Below are 16,590 nucleotides of genomic sequence, written 5' to 3'. Positions count from 1 at the left end.
CTTTCTAATAGAATACTAACCCATTAGAAAAGAGACAGCATCCTTCAGGGAACAGGAAATAATACAATCTTGTTATCAAGAAAAGAAATAGTTACTGCTTCTCTTTTGAAATATAAGCTTCAGAAAAAACTCTTTTCAAACTTCCTACGATCAGAAATTATTTTTGAGACAATTTTTCAAAATTAAGAATTCATAGGTAAATTATAGTTAAGTTCAAGTTAATTAAAAAATGTAATTCAAGAAGTTGCTTTCTTTTTTCAATTTGCAGATTTTGTTTTATTACTATTATTATAAATTGACCATAAGTTTTCAGCTTTGAAATGCAAACTGCCACTTCCCTGCAGGTGTTACATGTGCTCTTCCTCTCTTTCTGTCCAATTCTAACTTTGGTTTGATTGGAATTGTCACATATATTTCACTCAATATGATGCATGTAGTGCCTGGGTTCCTTTTTCCTGTACTAAATACACCAACTCTATAAACAGGGAGTAGGCAGAATAGAGTATTAATTTGCTTTCTCTGTCAAAAAATTAAAGAAAAAAGGCCAGCTGAAATCAGACTGCATGTAATGATGGAAGCATCATCTGTTGTTTTAACAGGCTAAGTAGGCAGGCGTTTGCTAGAGAGGGAGGAATGTAGAAGGAGTAATATGGCAAATATGGTCTCTGTTTCAGAATAAGTGTTTGTTCAGCTCCTTTCTGATCTCCTGAGTCACACCGGGGCCATGTGTGTCCCTGAGCTAGATAGTGAAGTATCTTTCTCATCGGTTTGGGTAATGTTCATCACAACATGTGCATGTGTGAAAAATCCTATTTTGTTGTCTTATTAAGGAAGCCATGGCTGCATTTGCACTGGCATTTTAGTTTGGAAGATGAGTGTGTCTTTGAAACAAAACTCTGGACCGTGCTTGCTGGGCTTTGTTTCACAGTGCGATATTTTTTCAGTGTATAAACAGATTCCTTCCAGTGAAAGAAAAGTGGCGTTTGATAGACACAAACGTACCGGGTTGTGACCACAAGTGTGTGTCCATTGCAGAGGTCCAGGTCAGAGATAGCCTGAAATACTTATGGTGTGGCATGAGCTCCTTGGTATCAAGTGCTTTGCTCCACAGATGTGCTGCTCCTGCGGTGCCCCACTTGCTGATGGAGATACAGCTCGTGGTGTTTGGTTAGCCTGCTGCTACAGACTTCACAAACAGTGAAGTGTGACCCAGCTTCTGACCTGCTTTTGTTCAGAAGGTTTGTGTAAATGTTTAAACATCAAAGGAAAAAAATAATCAGGTGTTAGTGTGCTGAGGGAAGAGGATATTCAGACCTCAGTTAAGAGGCTACTCTTAGCTGTGAAGAGTGAACTGCAACCAGGGCTGCCTGTCCTGTGTTCTTCACTGGGGTCTCCTGCCGTTCCTTCAAGGCTCTGAGTGCAGGCATCTTTTTGAAATTACCTCTGGTTTCCCATGTCCATGCTTGTTTTTGGTAGGAAGTGCAAGAGTCAGTACATGCACTTCATGTTTTATTTCAAATCTCTTCTGCACTCTTACATATGATGATAGGTCTGCCTTTCACAGAGTCACAGAGTGGGTCAGGTTGGCAGGGATGACTGTGGCCATCTGGGCCAACCTCCCTGCTCAAGCAGGATCATCCTAGAGCACATGGCACAGGATTGCATCCAGACAGTTCTTGAGTATCTCCAGTGAGGGAGACTCCCCAGCCTCTCTGAGCAACCTGTTCCAGTGCATGGTCACTGCACAGTAAAGAAGTTCCTGCTCATATTCAGGTGGAACTTCCTGTGCATCAGTTTCTGCCTGTTGCCATCCATACACACTTCTGAAGAAAGATGAGAAATAAAAGTTTTTGCCTTTCTTTCATATGAAAAGAGCACCAAATATTTATCTCAGAGACCACTGGCCAGGTTATTATGCATTCATGCCAAAGGAACCTCTGAAGATACCTTTGAAAATATTTTGTATATAATGAAATAGTCTCTGGGCCTATTTTACTGTGTTTCAAGGAAAGAAAGGTGACAGTTTGGCAAGTTGAGTTTCACAATCCATTCTCTCTGCTTTCAAGAGCTTAGTTTGAGGGACCTAGTGATCCACACCAAGTGATGGCCTCACGTGAAAAGACTCAGTAGGACAGCCCTTTTGGGTGGGATATTTTAGACTTATATGGCACCCAGAATTCACCCCTTACTGTTTATGGACAGAGATTTGGCTATGGACAGAGATGGGGTGCTTTCCCCATCATCTGGAACAGTTCAAGAGATAGAGGAGAAAGGGACTTCTGCTCAGTATTGATTTTGTTTATTGGTTGTTTTGAACTCCCCCATCAAGCCAGTAAGAGGGCTTTTTCTCACCTACAGCTTTCATAATACATCAAAACTTTGTGTCTGTTGTTTAGTTTTAGTCTCTCATCTCAAAGGGCAAATTAATTTGCTGTTTTACTTCACTTTGTTATTTTTATTTTCATGATCTGTGTCTACCATTAGTTTGACTCATTGCTGCCATGTCTTACCTTATTTGTTTAGTCCTTGTAGTGTGTGTTTCTCTAAAGGGAGAACTTGTCAGCTGGAAATGGTTCTGGTGTGTATCTGTTTTAATATAACTCTGATTTTTCCTGTCTCCATCTGCTGGTAAAACGTGAGATTTGTTGTTCAAACATGATATAACAAGAAACAGAAACTGTAAATGGCAAATAATAAATATTCCTTTTGCTATTATAGGCACTTTCCATTTGGAACCAAATAGAAAGGATCAGTTTATTTATTTTAGGCTGCTTTATAATAGCTACCAAGTACTATTAACTTTTGCTCTTTTGTGGATTTCAACTTTGCTGACAGGAATGAGTCAGATATTCAAATGGGTGTACTAATAACCTGGGAGTTCAAATACATGGGCTGATTAAAGTAATTTTTTCATTTCTATGGGAGTAAGAGGCATTCTAAAATGGTCACCCCTATTTTTAAATATTAATATTTTTTACAGTTACTGAACAAGCAGATAAAGGAAATAATGTACAATAGGATTTTCAGTCTGTTCATTTGTTTTGACTTATTTCTGCAGACAGATATATAGGGTTCATGTTATACATCAACTACCATTGCTTCCTCCTAACACTTTCAATACAAAATTTTCCTATCTTGAACCCAGAGGGAGTGAGACATCTACATACAGTCATGTCAGGAGCTCATTATGCACGAACTAACAATGCATAGGGCTATGAGCAAGACTTTTTTGTTTATCCAGGGTATGGTGTTTCAGTCAGCAAAAGGCTTTTCTTCTCATCCAGGGGAAATTCAAAATGTGGTACAAGTCAGCAGAGGTGTGGGGACATAAATGAGCTTTAACTGTGCTATTGTCTCAACTGGTTATATGAGAAGAATGTTGCACATCATATTTCTGCATTCAAAGCCATCTTAGATTTATATGTGATTTATATTATGCAGTGAAATATTTAGGTGCATTGTTATTTGCATCTACTCCTAATGTTTTGTAGGTGCTTCTGGCTCTGATGCTTTTACAACAGAGGTTTTTATAGACCTGAACATTTTCTATAAAACTACCAACCAAGACGTTCCTTTTATTTTCTATCTCTGTCTATCATGTCTTTATAGGAATATTTTTCAAATGCTGTCAAGATGCTGATAGTTATATTCATTCACAAAGCAAGAGGGTGTTTTATGAGATCTATTTCCTCCCAGAAATTTCAACAGGAGATGGGGCAGCTATTCTCAAGCAAGGAATTACAAGCACTTTTGTTTCAGTGGCATTAATTTTAATGGTTGTATGAAATTTTTTTCTCCTCTGCAAAGTAACTATAAAAATGACAACCTTTCATTTAATAGATATTTTTGCTGCCTTAAGAGTTTTATCTATTCACTTTACTGGCAAACTTTCTTCCTTTCTTTACTACGACAAACCCTGTAGATTCAACCTCAATAAGAGACACTGCCTGTCTCCCCAAGCATCCTGGTTCAAAGGGATCCTTAGCACTTTCTGAGAGGTGCACAAATCTCTGTAAAATTCACTTCTGTCCAGAAATTTATTCTTTGTCTGGATATCTGAAAACAAACAAGCAAACAACTTTAATCTCAGAGTACAAATGGATTTTGTAGTGCTGAAAATGCAAAGAAACATTTCTTTATTTGTGTCCTACAAACATAGGAAGATCTCTGGATATACATTAAACTGAGAGTAAGCAGGAAAAACTGTAATGCAAAGAGTAAAATGAAATAACATCTCACTGATAAAGATTGAAACCATTCCAGCAGCTGTAAGGGTGAATGTATTTTGTCAGTGTCTGTCACACTGCTGGCCAGAGAGGCATCTGAGACAACTGGTTTAGGACAGGGCATGGCACACCTCAGTGATGGCTGAAAGGAGAGGCATGAAACTCAGCCTAAAAGATTTAAGAGTCTAAGTCCAATGCTGGAAGTGAAGCATTCAGTGAGGCTTCCATTCCTAAGTAGTTTTTGAAAGTGAGGCTTGGACTCTTTCCATGCTGAATAAAAATCCTAAAAATACCTCAGTGATTTATAAATGTCCTCCTTGCTATTCTGGAGTTGTTAGTGCCCAAGTCACTTTGAAAGTGGTATTTAGGTTTCCTAGAGTTATCAAGAAGAAACTCAATTAATATCTAGTCTGTCCAAGACAGGATTTACTCATACTATCCCTGACAGATACTTGCCTAACATGGTCTCAAAATCCTCCTGTGACATACATCCCACAGCCTCCCCAGGCAAACTATTACTGTACTTGACTATCCACATCAATAGTAAGTTTTTCCAAATGTCTGATGTAAATCTCCCGTGCTGTGGTTTAAGCCTATTACTTGTCCTGTCCCTTGTGGACATTTCATAGCCTTTCAGTCATGGGAATAACATTACGATGCATTCTCTCATTCAGTTTTTTTTTTTAGCTTTAGCTGAGGCTAAAAAAACTGTCCCCTTAGGCACTGTGAAAATTTTTACCCAAAGCCAGCTTATAGAGCAGAGCTGCTTTGTTAATGCCTTTATCAAATAGCAATTTCAGGATAAAAGTGTAGTGTAATGGCATATGGCAGGAAAGCCTGATACAACTGCGTCCACTTCAGAGACTTCATGGTTTAAATGGAGATTTGAGGTTTTATCATTTGCCCAGCTTTTTACCTATTGGCATGTCAGTATGGAATATCAAAAGCATCAGTAAGTAGCTACCTTATTCAAATTACTCATCTGGTGTATTGCTTCTGCAGCTGAGGCTTACATCTCTGCACAGCGTTGCGTGTTGCCGGATGAACTGAACAGCTCGCTCACAGCAACTTGGCACCTTCTGCAGCACTGCAGGTGTTCTGAATCAAGGTCTGCCTTATTGTCTTAGGCAGCACCAAGCAGGATGAAGCCAACTTAGTCATGTCCAGGTTCCACTAGATAAAGTTACAGATGCAGATATTGAGTTATAGCCCTGTCTTCCTCTGAAGCAGTTTCTACTCTGTTTAAACAATTTCTTTCCTACCCTTTTTGACTGAAAAGGTTTGGAAAGTTTGTAATCATTTTCTATCACTTCAATTACGAGTCATGACAATTTGTGCAGACTTTACTTCTGTGTATTTTTAGAAGTAATATCAGTGCTTATTGTTTTAGTCAGCTGCATGGAGAAATGCCCCTTCAAGAGCACCCCCAGATCATACCTGGCAACCTTTGGGTGTCTGTGTCTGGAGAGGGAGGTAGAAGGACCATTAGAGAGAGCACTGCACACTATGGCCACCAAAAGCAGCAAAATGAGTTTCATTTTCGAGTTTCTTCTTTGAATGTATTCATAATGTTTGCATGTGTCAGCTCTGCTGAGGTGGCATCTCAGGTTTTAAATTAATATTGTTGTAATGCATTTCTTTTTAATTAAAAAAGAGAGCTCCCTCGTAGGAAATTTCATAAAACAAAACTCATTAGTAATAAACAGATTAAATCTTTGTCAGTTAATCAACACTATAAACTTCTGAGTATTCGGAGAGCAGTGTGAGATAACACTGTCGTCATAATAAGAGTGATTGAAATCATCAGGGATCCCACTGTGCTGTTTGGGTGGTGAGAAAATAATGATTGAAGATGGGCCCCCCTACGGCGCTCACATGTGAATTCCCCTAAAGATTAAAGCTGCAAAGACCTGAATTTGATGTTGGTCCTATCTCTAAAGCAATTTTTTTTTTAAATAGTAGAAAATGGTGGTGGGTAGTACCAAGCAAATTCTTAATGATGCTTAAACCAATACCTGTCACAATGCCACAAAGTTTTTGAGCTGGTGGTCAGTGACCGATCATGAGCTACGAGCTAGCTTCACAGCTTTCTCAGAGCAGCTGTTCCCAGCTGAGCTGAGGCTTTAACCTGTGGTGGAGACTGCCCTGCAAATTCCTCATCTTCTTCCACCCTGAATCCTCAACACAGTAATTTCCATCAGAACTGTGGCAGTGCTCTCATCGCACATGTGCTGGGGTTCTGCTGGGGTCCAGCTGTCTCCTGGGGATAAAGAGCACGGTGGAAGAGACCATGTAGCTTTGGGCAGGGATCTCTCTGAAGAAGGTTGGGCATACTGGAGCAGGACAGGGTGTAACCTGTCTGGCTGGTAGTGCATCAACACCTCCTAAACCACTATCACTTGGAATAATGCACGTTTAGAAGGTTACGCTATAAAGGTATTGACATTTTCTCCATTGCTACTAGGAATGTGTCAGAGGTCCTCTATGTCACCCTGGGGGGTTCTTTGGAGCTGTTGGGATTATCTGGGTTCTTTCTTCAAAATATATAAAAAATTGAAGTGGGCTGGAATAAAAATAGGGGGAGTGAGAAAAATGAATCATGTTTGTCCACATACAGCAAACTTAGTGGAGTGTGTTAGCAAGGAATTATGATCGGGGGACAGCAAGTGGGAGTCATACATAATTATTACCTTTTAGTTTCTCATCTTTTGTTTTTATTTGGTCACTGAAGCCATAATTGCATGTATTTTGTCATAGAAGTGCCCATGTAAATCAGTATTGTTGTGGCATGAATTACATGATCAGTAATGATGTTATAAAATATATTAAGTTTGGAACAGCCTTATTGCTTAAAATACACAGTGAATGTTAGGTTATGCTGCTGCCTCCAAAGATCTAAATTCGAATACAGTGTTGGAGTACAAGGGAATTGGCCATTCTTATTTCATTCTTCATATACTGATGTTGTATTACAAAATGCAGCCTGCTTGATAGATGTCTATTCTGGAAAAACAAGAGTCCCAGTACCTGCCCCTGCATTAGAACTCTGTCCATAGGCAGCTGTAAAACAAACAAAACCTCGTGTGGGTGGTTCTGTTAAAAAGGCGGGAACTGAACTGCACTGGTTAATTTCAGAGATATTGGGGACTGTTTCTTTTTAGAAGCCTTTAGCTATCATGACACTATCACTTTTGAAAATCAGATGCTAGGTGTTCTCACTTTTCTGTCACTTCTTCCAGTCAGACGTCTGTGTGCAAAAGTAGAAAATTTTAACAACATCCCTTTCTTTTCCTCATATTGTGGTATGTCCTCATGGAGTATGTCTTCAAGCAATTTTTGCAGGGGCAAATTGTTTGTAACAACTTCCTTCGTATTCATAATTACAGTCAGCTCTTTGAGTTAAAACCTTTTATTAAATACCTTTGTGAAATGCTAGGCACAGATTTACTGGGAAGGGAGCGTGAGAATAAAAGAACTGTTGCATCCTTACTAACAACCACATAATGCATTTTTGTGCCACGTCTTTGGGACTGCTTCTGCCTTTGAATTGTGTCTGTGCATTTAGAGAAAGAAGAACAGATACTTTTTGTTTTGTTTTTTAAAATATTTAAAAAAATACTGGAGTGGAAGATCACTTCCTATTAAGAAGCCAAATGCCCTGGTTTGGCAAAATGGACTGCTTGCAGTGATCCTTGTGATCACACAGCTTTCCTACAATACTGTGTCTGTAGGGTGGGTGATCTTCAGATATTAATGGAAGAGTCTTTAACTCCCTTCTAAAAAAGGACAATGTGTCTTATGATTATCACAATTTATCTATTCATCTTGTCTCCCTTACTTTTTCTGTTCTCTTTTTTATTTTTTTCCCTTTGCAGGATGGAGTAGGTGTAGATGAGAAGCTGTCTTTACGGCGGGTGGCTGTCGTAGAAGATTTCTTTGACATTATCTATTCCATGCATGTTGAAACTGGGCCTAATGGAGAACAAATCAGAAAACATGCTGGACAAAAGAGAACGTATAAAGCAGTAAGTAAAAAAAAAAAAAAGACTAAAAGTGAATATGAGTCTTTAAAAATGTGAATTATTTGGGCTTAGTCACATGGCATGAGATTTGTGGGGTTTTTTCCAACTGAATTAGTACTGGTAACCTCACCAATTGATTCCAGAGATCTTTCAGTAATGCATGAAGACATATCATTTAGAAATCACATTTGCTGTGTAATAAGGGCCACATCCATTGACTTCACTAGAGATTCTCTCATTGGTACGAGAGGAGAATTTGCTATTTCTGTAATGGTTTCACAATTTTTCTAATTGCTCTGTATTAATTAATTGCTATTAAATGGATGAAGTGTTAAAGAAGACTTAGAAGGTATTGTCGCAACTTGGCTAAATGGGTTGCTGTATTTCAGCATAAAAATGCAGGTGCCTTGTAGTTTATTGCTGCAGACTAAGTAGTACCTAATGGTTTAATGGTATGAAAATGTGTAAATGTCCTAAATTCAAAGGGCTGGAAAGCTACTAGGTACAGTAAGGAAAGTGTTAAGGGGGCACCTCTCATACCTGCATAAACTGGCTGAGTAGGGAGAAAATATTATTTCTAAAATTTTGGTTGTATCAGTACAGTCTTAAAATAGCTGCAAATAGCTTTTGTGATTAGTGACACAAATACAACACTTAATTTTCTTGTGGAGAACTAATGAAACATTTGCTGCACTTTCCCAAGGTGCTTAAAATGTATGGTCTTACCTGGATTTGGGTGACCAACTTTCCATGTGTAGGGCTGTGATAGGGCCAGGCACACTCAGAGGTTGATCCTGACCCATCTGCCTGGCTGTTTCCAGTTGCTGAAGCTCCAGGGCCCCCCCGGTGTGGCAGAGCAGGGGTGTCCAGCCAGGGCTCATCACACACCCCTGGCCAGAGTGCAGGGCATCCAAGGCACCTCTCCCTCTGGTCCCAGTGGGATGAGGCTGGCAGGGAGCTGTGGACAGCGCCCTGAGGTGACCTACCACCCTCAACACAGCTCTTCCTCTTAAAAACAACCTGCAGTTATTTGAACTGTTTTTCATCAGAGGTCACCAAAATATGGGGAAACTCCAGGTTTCTGATTCAATTTTGGCTGTGAGAAATAGCTGTTTTTCCATTACTGTTTTTTTTTTTATCCATATAACAGTCTTTTCTCTGTATCTGTGAATCCCTTCACAGATATTTTATTTATAGGCTATTTCAGATGGTTTGTTGTGGGATAAGCTCTTGGCAAAATTTCTTCTAATTTGTTCCCAGAGGTATTGACCTTAAGACAGACATATGAAGACATCTTTCATGTGGGTGTGCTTTTGTAAGGCTTAGAGTGTTATTTCAGGGTGAACAAATGCAAACTCTCTAAATTAATTTTTATCTGGCACCTCAGCCATTTTGATACTTTGTCTTCTCTTTCGGAAAGCATTAGAAAAGTGGTATTTTCCATTGACCTTTCTCTTTCTATTTTGTTTTACTTCAGCAATCTGTTCAAAGGTATAGGTCACAAACATCTTAGAAAAATATACAGCTATAAGGAATGCTGCCAGCTATAAATACAATACTTCAAGTCATCATCCCACACATGTGTGCCAAGTATAATATTTACTACCATAAGAATCCCATGATTACAGGTCAGATAAGAAATTTGTGAATAGCATGAAAGACTAGTGTATCTTTGGTGAGAAGAACTATTTGTGCAGATTCAGTAGCCTACACAGTAGTTTCATCTATTGTCGACTTTTATTGCAATTGAGACATGAGCCTGTTGCATCGTTAAAGATGCCCAAATGTAAGATTTTGTCATTATCAGTCTGCAATATTTGTGCATCCATTTCATTGTATATTAATTTATCAAGGGCATCGAGTCGTATTTCCCAGTGACAGGATTCACGTATATAATTTTGAAAGACTTCCATAGATTAAAAAAATGGAAAAAAGACTCCAGAAGAAACTAATTTCAATTCTTGCTCTCTATTCTGATGTAAGAATTAGCTTGAGTAAACAAGCATCAAACTCTACCAGACCATCTGGGGAAAAGCGTGCTCCTTTACTGGACCTGTCCATGAAAATGCCTTTAGTAAAATTAAGAGCTGTAGTGTCAGTCTGTTCCAGGAAGCCATGCAGTACCTACCTCCCCTGTGGCACTTTAAGGAGGAAAAAGTTAGTATCTAGGGTAACTGTCTCCCAAAACATTATACTCTAAAAGCTTTATAAATCAAACTGGAGTACTTTGGCAGGGTTTAATTTCATTAAGTGAATCTGGAACAAGATTAATTTAGTCTTGTTTCTTTATTCACGTGTCAGAAGTGAATCATCCCTGAGATCTCTGCATGTATTTATCATGCATAAGTATTCACCAAATGGTTTGAGTGAAGAACTTTTATAGGAGAGATGGTTCACAAACAGTATGCTACAACTGATATTTGTAATTCACAACCCCTGGCGTGAGATGGTCACATTGCTTCTGTTCTCTCACTGGGTAACCAAAACCTTTTAACACAGAAATTATGGGGAGAAAACACCACAATTCGGTACAAAATTCCTGAACTTCTGAAGTTCATAAATACTGTCATGGATTTTCAGTACCTAAGTATTTTGAAAAATTAATGGCACAGCCCTTGGGAATTGCAACATATTGTTTTTAAGTAATTGATTTACTTATATATCTGTGAGTCTCGTTTTCAATAGTGAACCTGCTCCACTCAAAGTTTTGAATGCCGCTCAAGCATGATTGGAAGGGTAATGAAATTGTCAAAGGTGACTTAATTAACTACTGTCTGCATGTACATAGAGTAACAAATTTGGTATAACTAGAGTCTTTTTAATTTTTTATAAAGTCACCCTGGGTGCTGGAGTGCTAAAATACATTAGAATGTCTCTCTAAAAGTGTGTTCTGAACACTTGACAAACTCAGGGAATCTGCACTGCCTTGTTTATGTTAGCTGCGTGGAAATGCATGATATTTTTACAACTGATTGATTTGTGTGGGACTTCCTACAGCGATGCTGTGCAGGGAGATAAATAGGATGTGGTACTTGAAACCTCTTAAAGAGCAGAGTACTGGAAGAGTCTTTCCATTTTAATTGGGGCAGCAATATACCAAACTTTAGGATTTTTGGCACAAACCCTGTATGTAAACTAGGAAAGCATCTGTCCTTCAATATTTAAGTTTAGAATAAGGTCCCATTCTCTTCTCCTCTTCACACAAATAGATCAGAAGAGAATTGTATAAACTCTGTGTATATGATGTGGGAGAATAACATTGAAAACATTCAAAACAGGAGAAGTGTCCTATTTAACTGGCAGATTTTGTGCTCATTTCGGGTGCCTGACTTGTATACAAGGTAAGATTGATGTGCTGCATTCCTTGCCAGCATAACTTTAGGTAGATCTACACCAGTAAATGACCCAGACGTGGCTTATATATGTAAAATGAAACCAAGAATTTTAAATCCTATCCAAAGTGTGCCAGACCGAAGGAATAATTCATGTGGCGCTTTTAATATCAGCTATTTTCCCAGTTCCCAGGGAAGTTTACAAGCAGGGAAGACACTGGAGGTCTTGATCTGGGAGATAATTCCCTCACAAAGGCAGGATATGTGACACAAGGCCTGGCTGAGGTGGTTGCTCAGCAGGGGCACAGGTGACTAGGAAGATACGGAAGGTGAAAAGAGCATGTTCCTCAGGGCAAAGGAAAGCAGCAGTGCCCAGAGAGGTCCGTGCTTGTCCTGCCTTCCCCTGGGTCCTCTGCTGGGCCTCCCAGGAGGTGGAGTGAAATGCTGATGCAGGCAACGTGGTCAGGAGAAAGTACCGGGATCTCGCAGGGGTATCTCTGCTAGCAGTTGCTGCCACAGCTCAGTGTCTGAGGGGAGCTGCTTTGCTTTGGGGTAGTACTTTTCACTCTGTGTTCTCAGGGAGTTATTTTTGTATAGGCATCCCACTCTGAAAGGAGAACTGTGGCATCAAACTGGGCATGGGGATGCATGGGAGAGAAGTGTTCAGGAAAAGAATCCATCTGGTGTATTTGGGAAAGGCATGCAACAAGTGCGTAGCAGGCTTTCTGTGCCTTTGTAGAGCTACATTTCTTGATTTAAACTATTCATCTGTGTCTACAACTTAAATACAAGTGCTGAGGGGTATATCAGAGGTGGGAGTAACGGGGAAAAGTTGTGGCTACAGTAGCAGCATAATGCAACAGGCTCAAGCTGTCAGGACAACTCTGTGATTCAGTGCAAACCGGAAAAAAAAAAAATAGCCTCATTACGTTTTTCAAGAAACGCAAATGGTCTGTGATGAGACTGAAGATCTAAAACATCTGTGTTACCTCTAACGCCCAGCTATAGGTACTGTTAGGCTAGATTAAGTGATTAAGCCCTATATTTCAGAATAGATTTATTTTCCTTACTTTGTTTTAATATCCTTAAAAAATATATTAGATTTTAATTCATTTAAACAATTGAGTAGGTGCCTCACCTTTCTATGTTATATCTGAGCACATTCTCCCATAACTAAGTGCATCATCTAGCTGAGAACCGTGTGTCTCATAGCTACCTTAAGCACCTCTAATTCTATATACATATTCTACTTGAAATTTTTACCTATGAAAGATGATCTAGTATCTGTCTGTTGAGCCTGCTAGTCTCTGTGAAAAACCTTGAAACACTACAGCAGTGAACTTGAATTGTTAGTGGGGGTTGTCATGTCTGAGCAGATGAAATGGGTTGGTTAATAAGACTCAGAACCCATGAATGAAAAAAGAGCCACTGAGCTGATGAGCTGGAAGAAGCAGGCTTGCAAAAGATGGGGGAGATACTAATGTGTCAAGGGAAAGTAGCTTGAGACAAGACTCTCATCAGAAGTACATAAATGTATAACATCTGAGGCATAACAGGAGTCTTTTGGATGTGGGGCAATAGCTGGGGTCTTGTGCCTCATCCAGCTGTTTCAGTGATAAATGTTTCTTGATTCTGGATCAAGCTTTTGAGTAGCTTCTCTTTCTCCTGTCAGCCTAAGAAAAGCCTTTCTGAGACTGAGAAACAAGGGGTTACTCTTTTTCCCTCCCAAAACAAGAACATGCTTGTGAGTCCCCTGTGAGCATCACATTGAGTGTGCTTTCCTCAGGGAATAATTTTTTGACAGGTTGTACTGTGAAATAACCATCTCCTTCCTGATCAAACAGGGCTAAAGTAGGTTTGGGGCTTGGCTGGTTTCTGTACAGGGCAGACCTTGTCCTTGGGGAAGTGGAAGAACTTGAGCTTTGTGCAGGGCCTTAGCATGCTTAAATTCTTGCATCCATACCATTCTTGTGTGCATGGCAAAACAGCCAAGCCCCGTGCACTTTTACTCTATGGGCTTGTTCCTGCTTCTTTGCAAAGGGTGACTGTTGAGTGTCCTGGCAATTGTCCCACCAGCAGGTGTTTCCCATCGCTTCCCTCACAGAAAGCAGCTTCTGCTATATGGGGAGACAGGGGAAGGGAGCTGTGAAGCACAAGTTTAGCACATGAGGGAACAGCATTTTCCACAGTGTAGCGGGGTAGCAAGCTCTTGATAAAACTCCCAGCAGTGATATATCTGATTTCCTATGTCAGCCTTCTATTGTGACCTCTTGCTGAGGAAAGGAGAGGGCTTCCCTTGGCTGGCTCACCCTCCTGTCATCAAGAAACCCATTTCTGCCACCTGGTTTGATGGCTGTGGGCCCAGGACAGATTACCATCTTCACTCTATCCCTGTCTTTCTCTCTCTTTCCCTCCTCCTGGAGTCTTCTTTTGATCATCTTTTCCCCCTTTACCCTCCTTAGTTAAAAAAATACAAACACACACACGAAATCTCTATTCTGACACATTGTATCTTCCAGACTACACATACATCCTCCATATTAATTCTTTAGAGGTTAATAGGTTCACTTGCAAAATTTCACTCCCTCTCCTCACACTTGTCTTTCCTACTCTGCCATATGTGTCCTAAAATCTGCCTTTCAGTTTAGGAGTTGTTAATTTTCCAAGCAAAAATTTATCTCTGAAAGCTACACCATCACAACATCCTGCACTTAAATCATCTGAGTATGGGAGAGCATGAAGGAAACTTTGCTGGTTTGCTCTGCCTGTAGTGATGCAGTAGAAATGCAATAGGCTTCTCACAGACAATTAGGACATTCATTGCTTAGCTCCAGGGTAAATCAGATTACATGCTCAGGTAGTGGATTACTTGCCTGTGCTAGTTGTGCTCTTCATGGGATCCAATAAACAAGCCTAGACAAGCCTTCATTGCTGGGCAATGTTTTGGATGCAGTCATATATGTCAAAATATGTCAAACACTTTTTGTGAATTGTGAAGTAAGATCATAAAAGTTTTGACTGAAAGCACTGAAGTCAACTCATTTTCCACTCAATTCAGAGTTAAAACCACATATATGTAGATGTGCATGGACTGTATTGTTAGGAAATGTTTACTTTTTATCCTATAATTTCTGAGGCTAAAAAAACCCCTGTATAATTTTTGCAGTTTTTACTTAATGCTCTGGATGTTCTGTTTCTTCATGTATCTTCACAATGTAAAAAAGCATTTAGCTGTAAGAGCTGTACTGAATACACAATATCTAAACACAAACCTGCTAGAATCTGCTTATTTTCTGATTTCTCCATGATACAGAATACATCCTGTTATGAGATAACACACCTCTACAAGCAGCAGAAGATATACTAATGTGCAGTAAAAATGCTAGTAAGAAATCCCATAAGGATACTTCTAGAGCTTCATATTTGAGAAAAGTATACTTTTTTTTAAGTCAATTCATGTAATTTTATCAATATGGTAAATCAGCACTCACCGATCTTTGATTGGAACGGGCATGTGCATGAGAAGTTTCCTGTAAGTCATACAAAAAAGATGCCAGTCTGATTTGTCAGTAAATAATAAAGTATGCAAATAATGCAATATCCCCAACTTAATTTTTCTGGTTTTATTTTTTCTTAAAATATAGAAGTGTGTGCATTTTTAAAAAAATTTTTTTGGTGTAGATTTACAATAAACCAGTATTCATTTTTTACAACACATCATGGAGAAAGATGGTCTGGCCATATATTTTATTGGCTAATAGCCTTGAGAAGAGGGCTAGGACCTGGGCCACTGAAGGCAGTGAGAGGATACAGCATCAGCAAGGACTGAGTCATTACTGCTTTCTTTTGGATAGAATGAAGGACAGAAATAATTTTTCCTGATGAAATCAGACCACTCAGGTATTTCTGTATAGCTGCTTAGAAGGTGTCATAGGCCTCGACGTTGTGCTTTGAAACACTCATATGCAAGGCGGCTCCATGAACTACCTCAGTCCAGTCTCATGCACAACCTGGTAAGCTCTACTGAGAGCTGAAATACAGGATTTTGTGTTCAGCCTTGTGCTAATTTTCTTGAGCATTTCTCAGCTACAGCTGGTTCAGAGCTTGGCTGGAGCAAGCAAGTGGCTATCTGCATCTTATAAAGTAAATATGAATGGCAAACTAGAGTCTGCACTGTTGGGGGCGTGAAATTGTGGGGTTGGGGAGAGGCAATTCATAAGCTTTCTGGCAGTGAAAGTTGGAGAGAGCTTTCTTTTCTGTATATTCAGGCAACAAGAATGAGGACTGCTGTGGGTTATGCTCCTTATGTATCTCTTTTAATGTGATTCCTGTTGTGTTATGCCAATTTATACAGGCTGAAGTCTAGGAATGCCAGTGATTGATTCAAATTATTAAATAAACAGGGGAAGAAGTTGGTGAAATCTGGAGTTATTTAGGGAAGGGCATCCTTAAAACTGTGTTGCAGTGGGAGGTTGGAGACATGAGCATCTGCTCTGTGGACGAATTTAGTTATAAAACCCAGTTCCCTTATAGTCAGTGGAGCATACCTATCAAATCTGGGCCTTATCTCACTTTCTGTCCAGGGAGGGATTTCATCTTGTTTGAACAGAACTGGAATTTTGACAGAGATGCTTGATTACAATAAATGGAGCGTTCCTATTAAATGCAGGTGACTAATGAATCCATGGGTAAGCTCCATTAATTTCAATGCAGTGCTAAACATGTTAAATGTTGTAAGAGAGAGGTTGCTGCCTATATGCACTTTCCAATTTTTTCAATGCTAATTTCTAGCTGATTTTAGGTTCTTTCTTTAGTTTCCATAAAGCATGAGCATAACCAGTGTTTTCATGATTAGAAAGGTAAATAAGCATCTGTTCTGTGGGTATGAAAACCAGGAAAAAATAATCTAAAAATATATTTTTGGTAGGATCTCCCATTCAAAAGTGGCTTTATTTAGTGCCTTAATTTTCAGAAAAATTGTTTCAGGCCCAGAAAAAATCTTTGCCAATT

The 16,590-nt window shown here is 39.4% G+C and overlaps 1 protein-coding gene across 2 annotated transcripts in view; it reads left to right on the top strand.

Annotated features, from left to right (window-relative positions):
* The window catches only part of NOL4 (nucleolar protein 4), a 191,629-nt gene that overhangs the window by 26,773 nt on the left and 148,266 nt on the right, over positions 1-16,590 (top strand). For both annotated transcript variants that reach the window (XM_069005950.1, XM_069005949.1), the window contains exon 2: positions 8,102-8,251. In XM_069005950.1, the coding sequence (XP_068862051.1) occupies positions 8,102-8,251 (150 nt within the window). The remainder of the gene's footprint in view (positions 1-8,101; positions 8,252-16,590) is intronic.

The sequence above is a fragment of the Aphelocoma coerulescens genome, chromosome 2 (assembly GCF_041296385.1).
Source record: "Aphelocoma coerulescens isolate FSJ_1873_10779 chromosome 2, UR_Acoe_1.0, whole genome shotgun sequence".
Taxonomy (NCBI): domain Eukaryota; kingdom Metazoa; phylum Chordata; class Aves; order Passeriformes; family Corvidae; genus Aphelocoma; species Aphelocoma coerulescens.
This window is presented reverse-complemented; position numbering and strand designations above follow the sequence as displayed.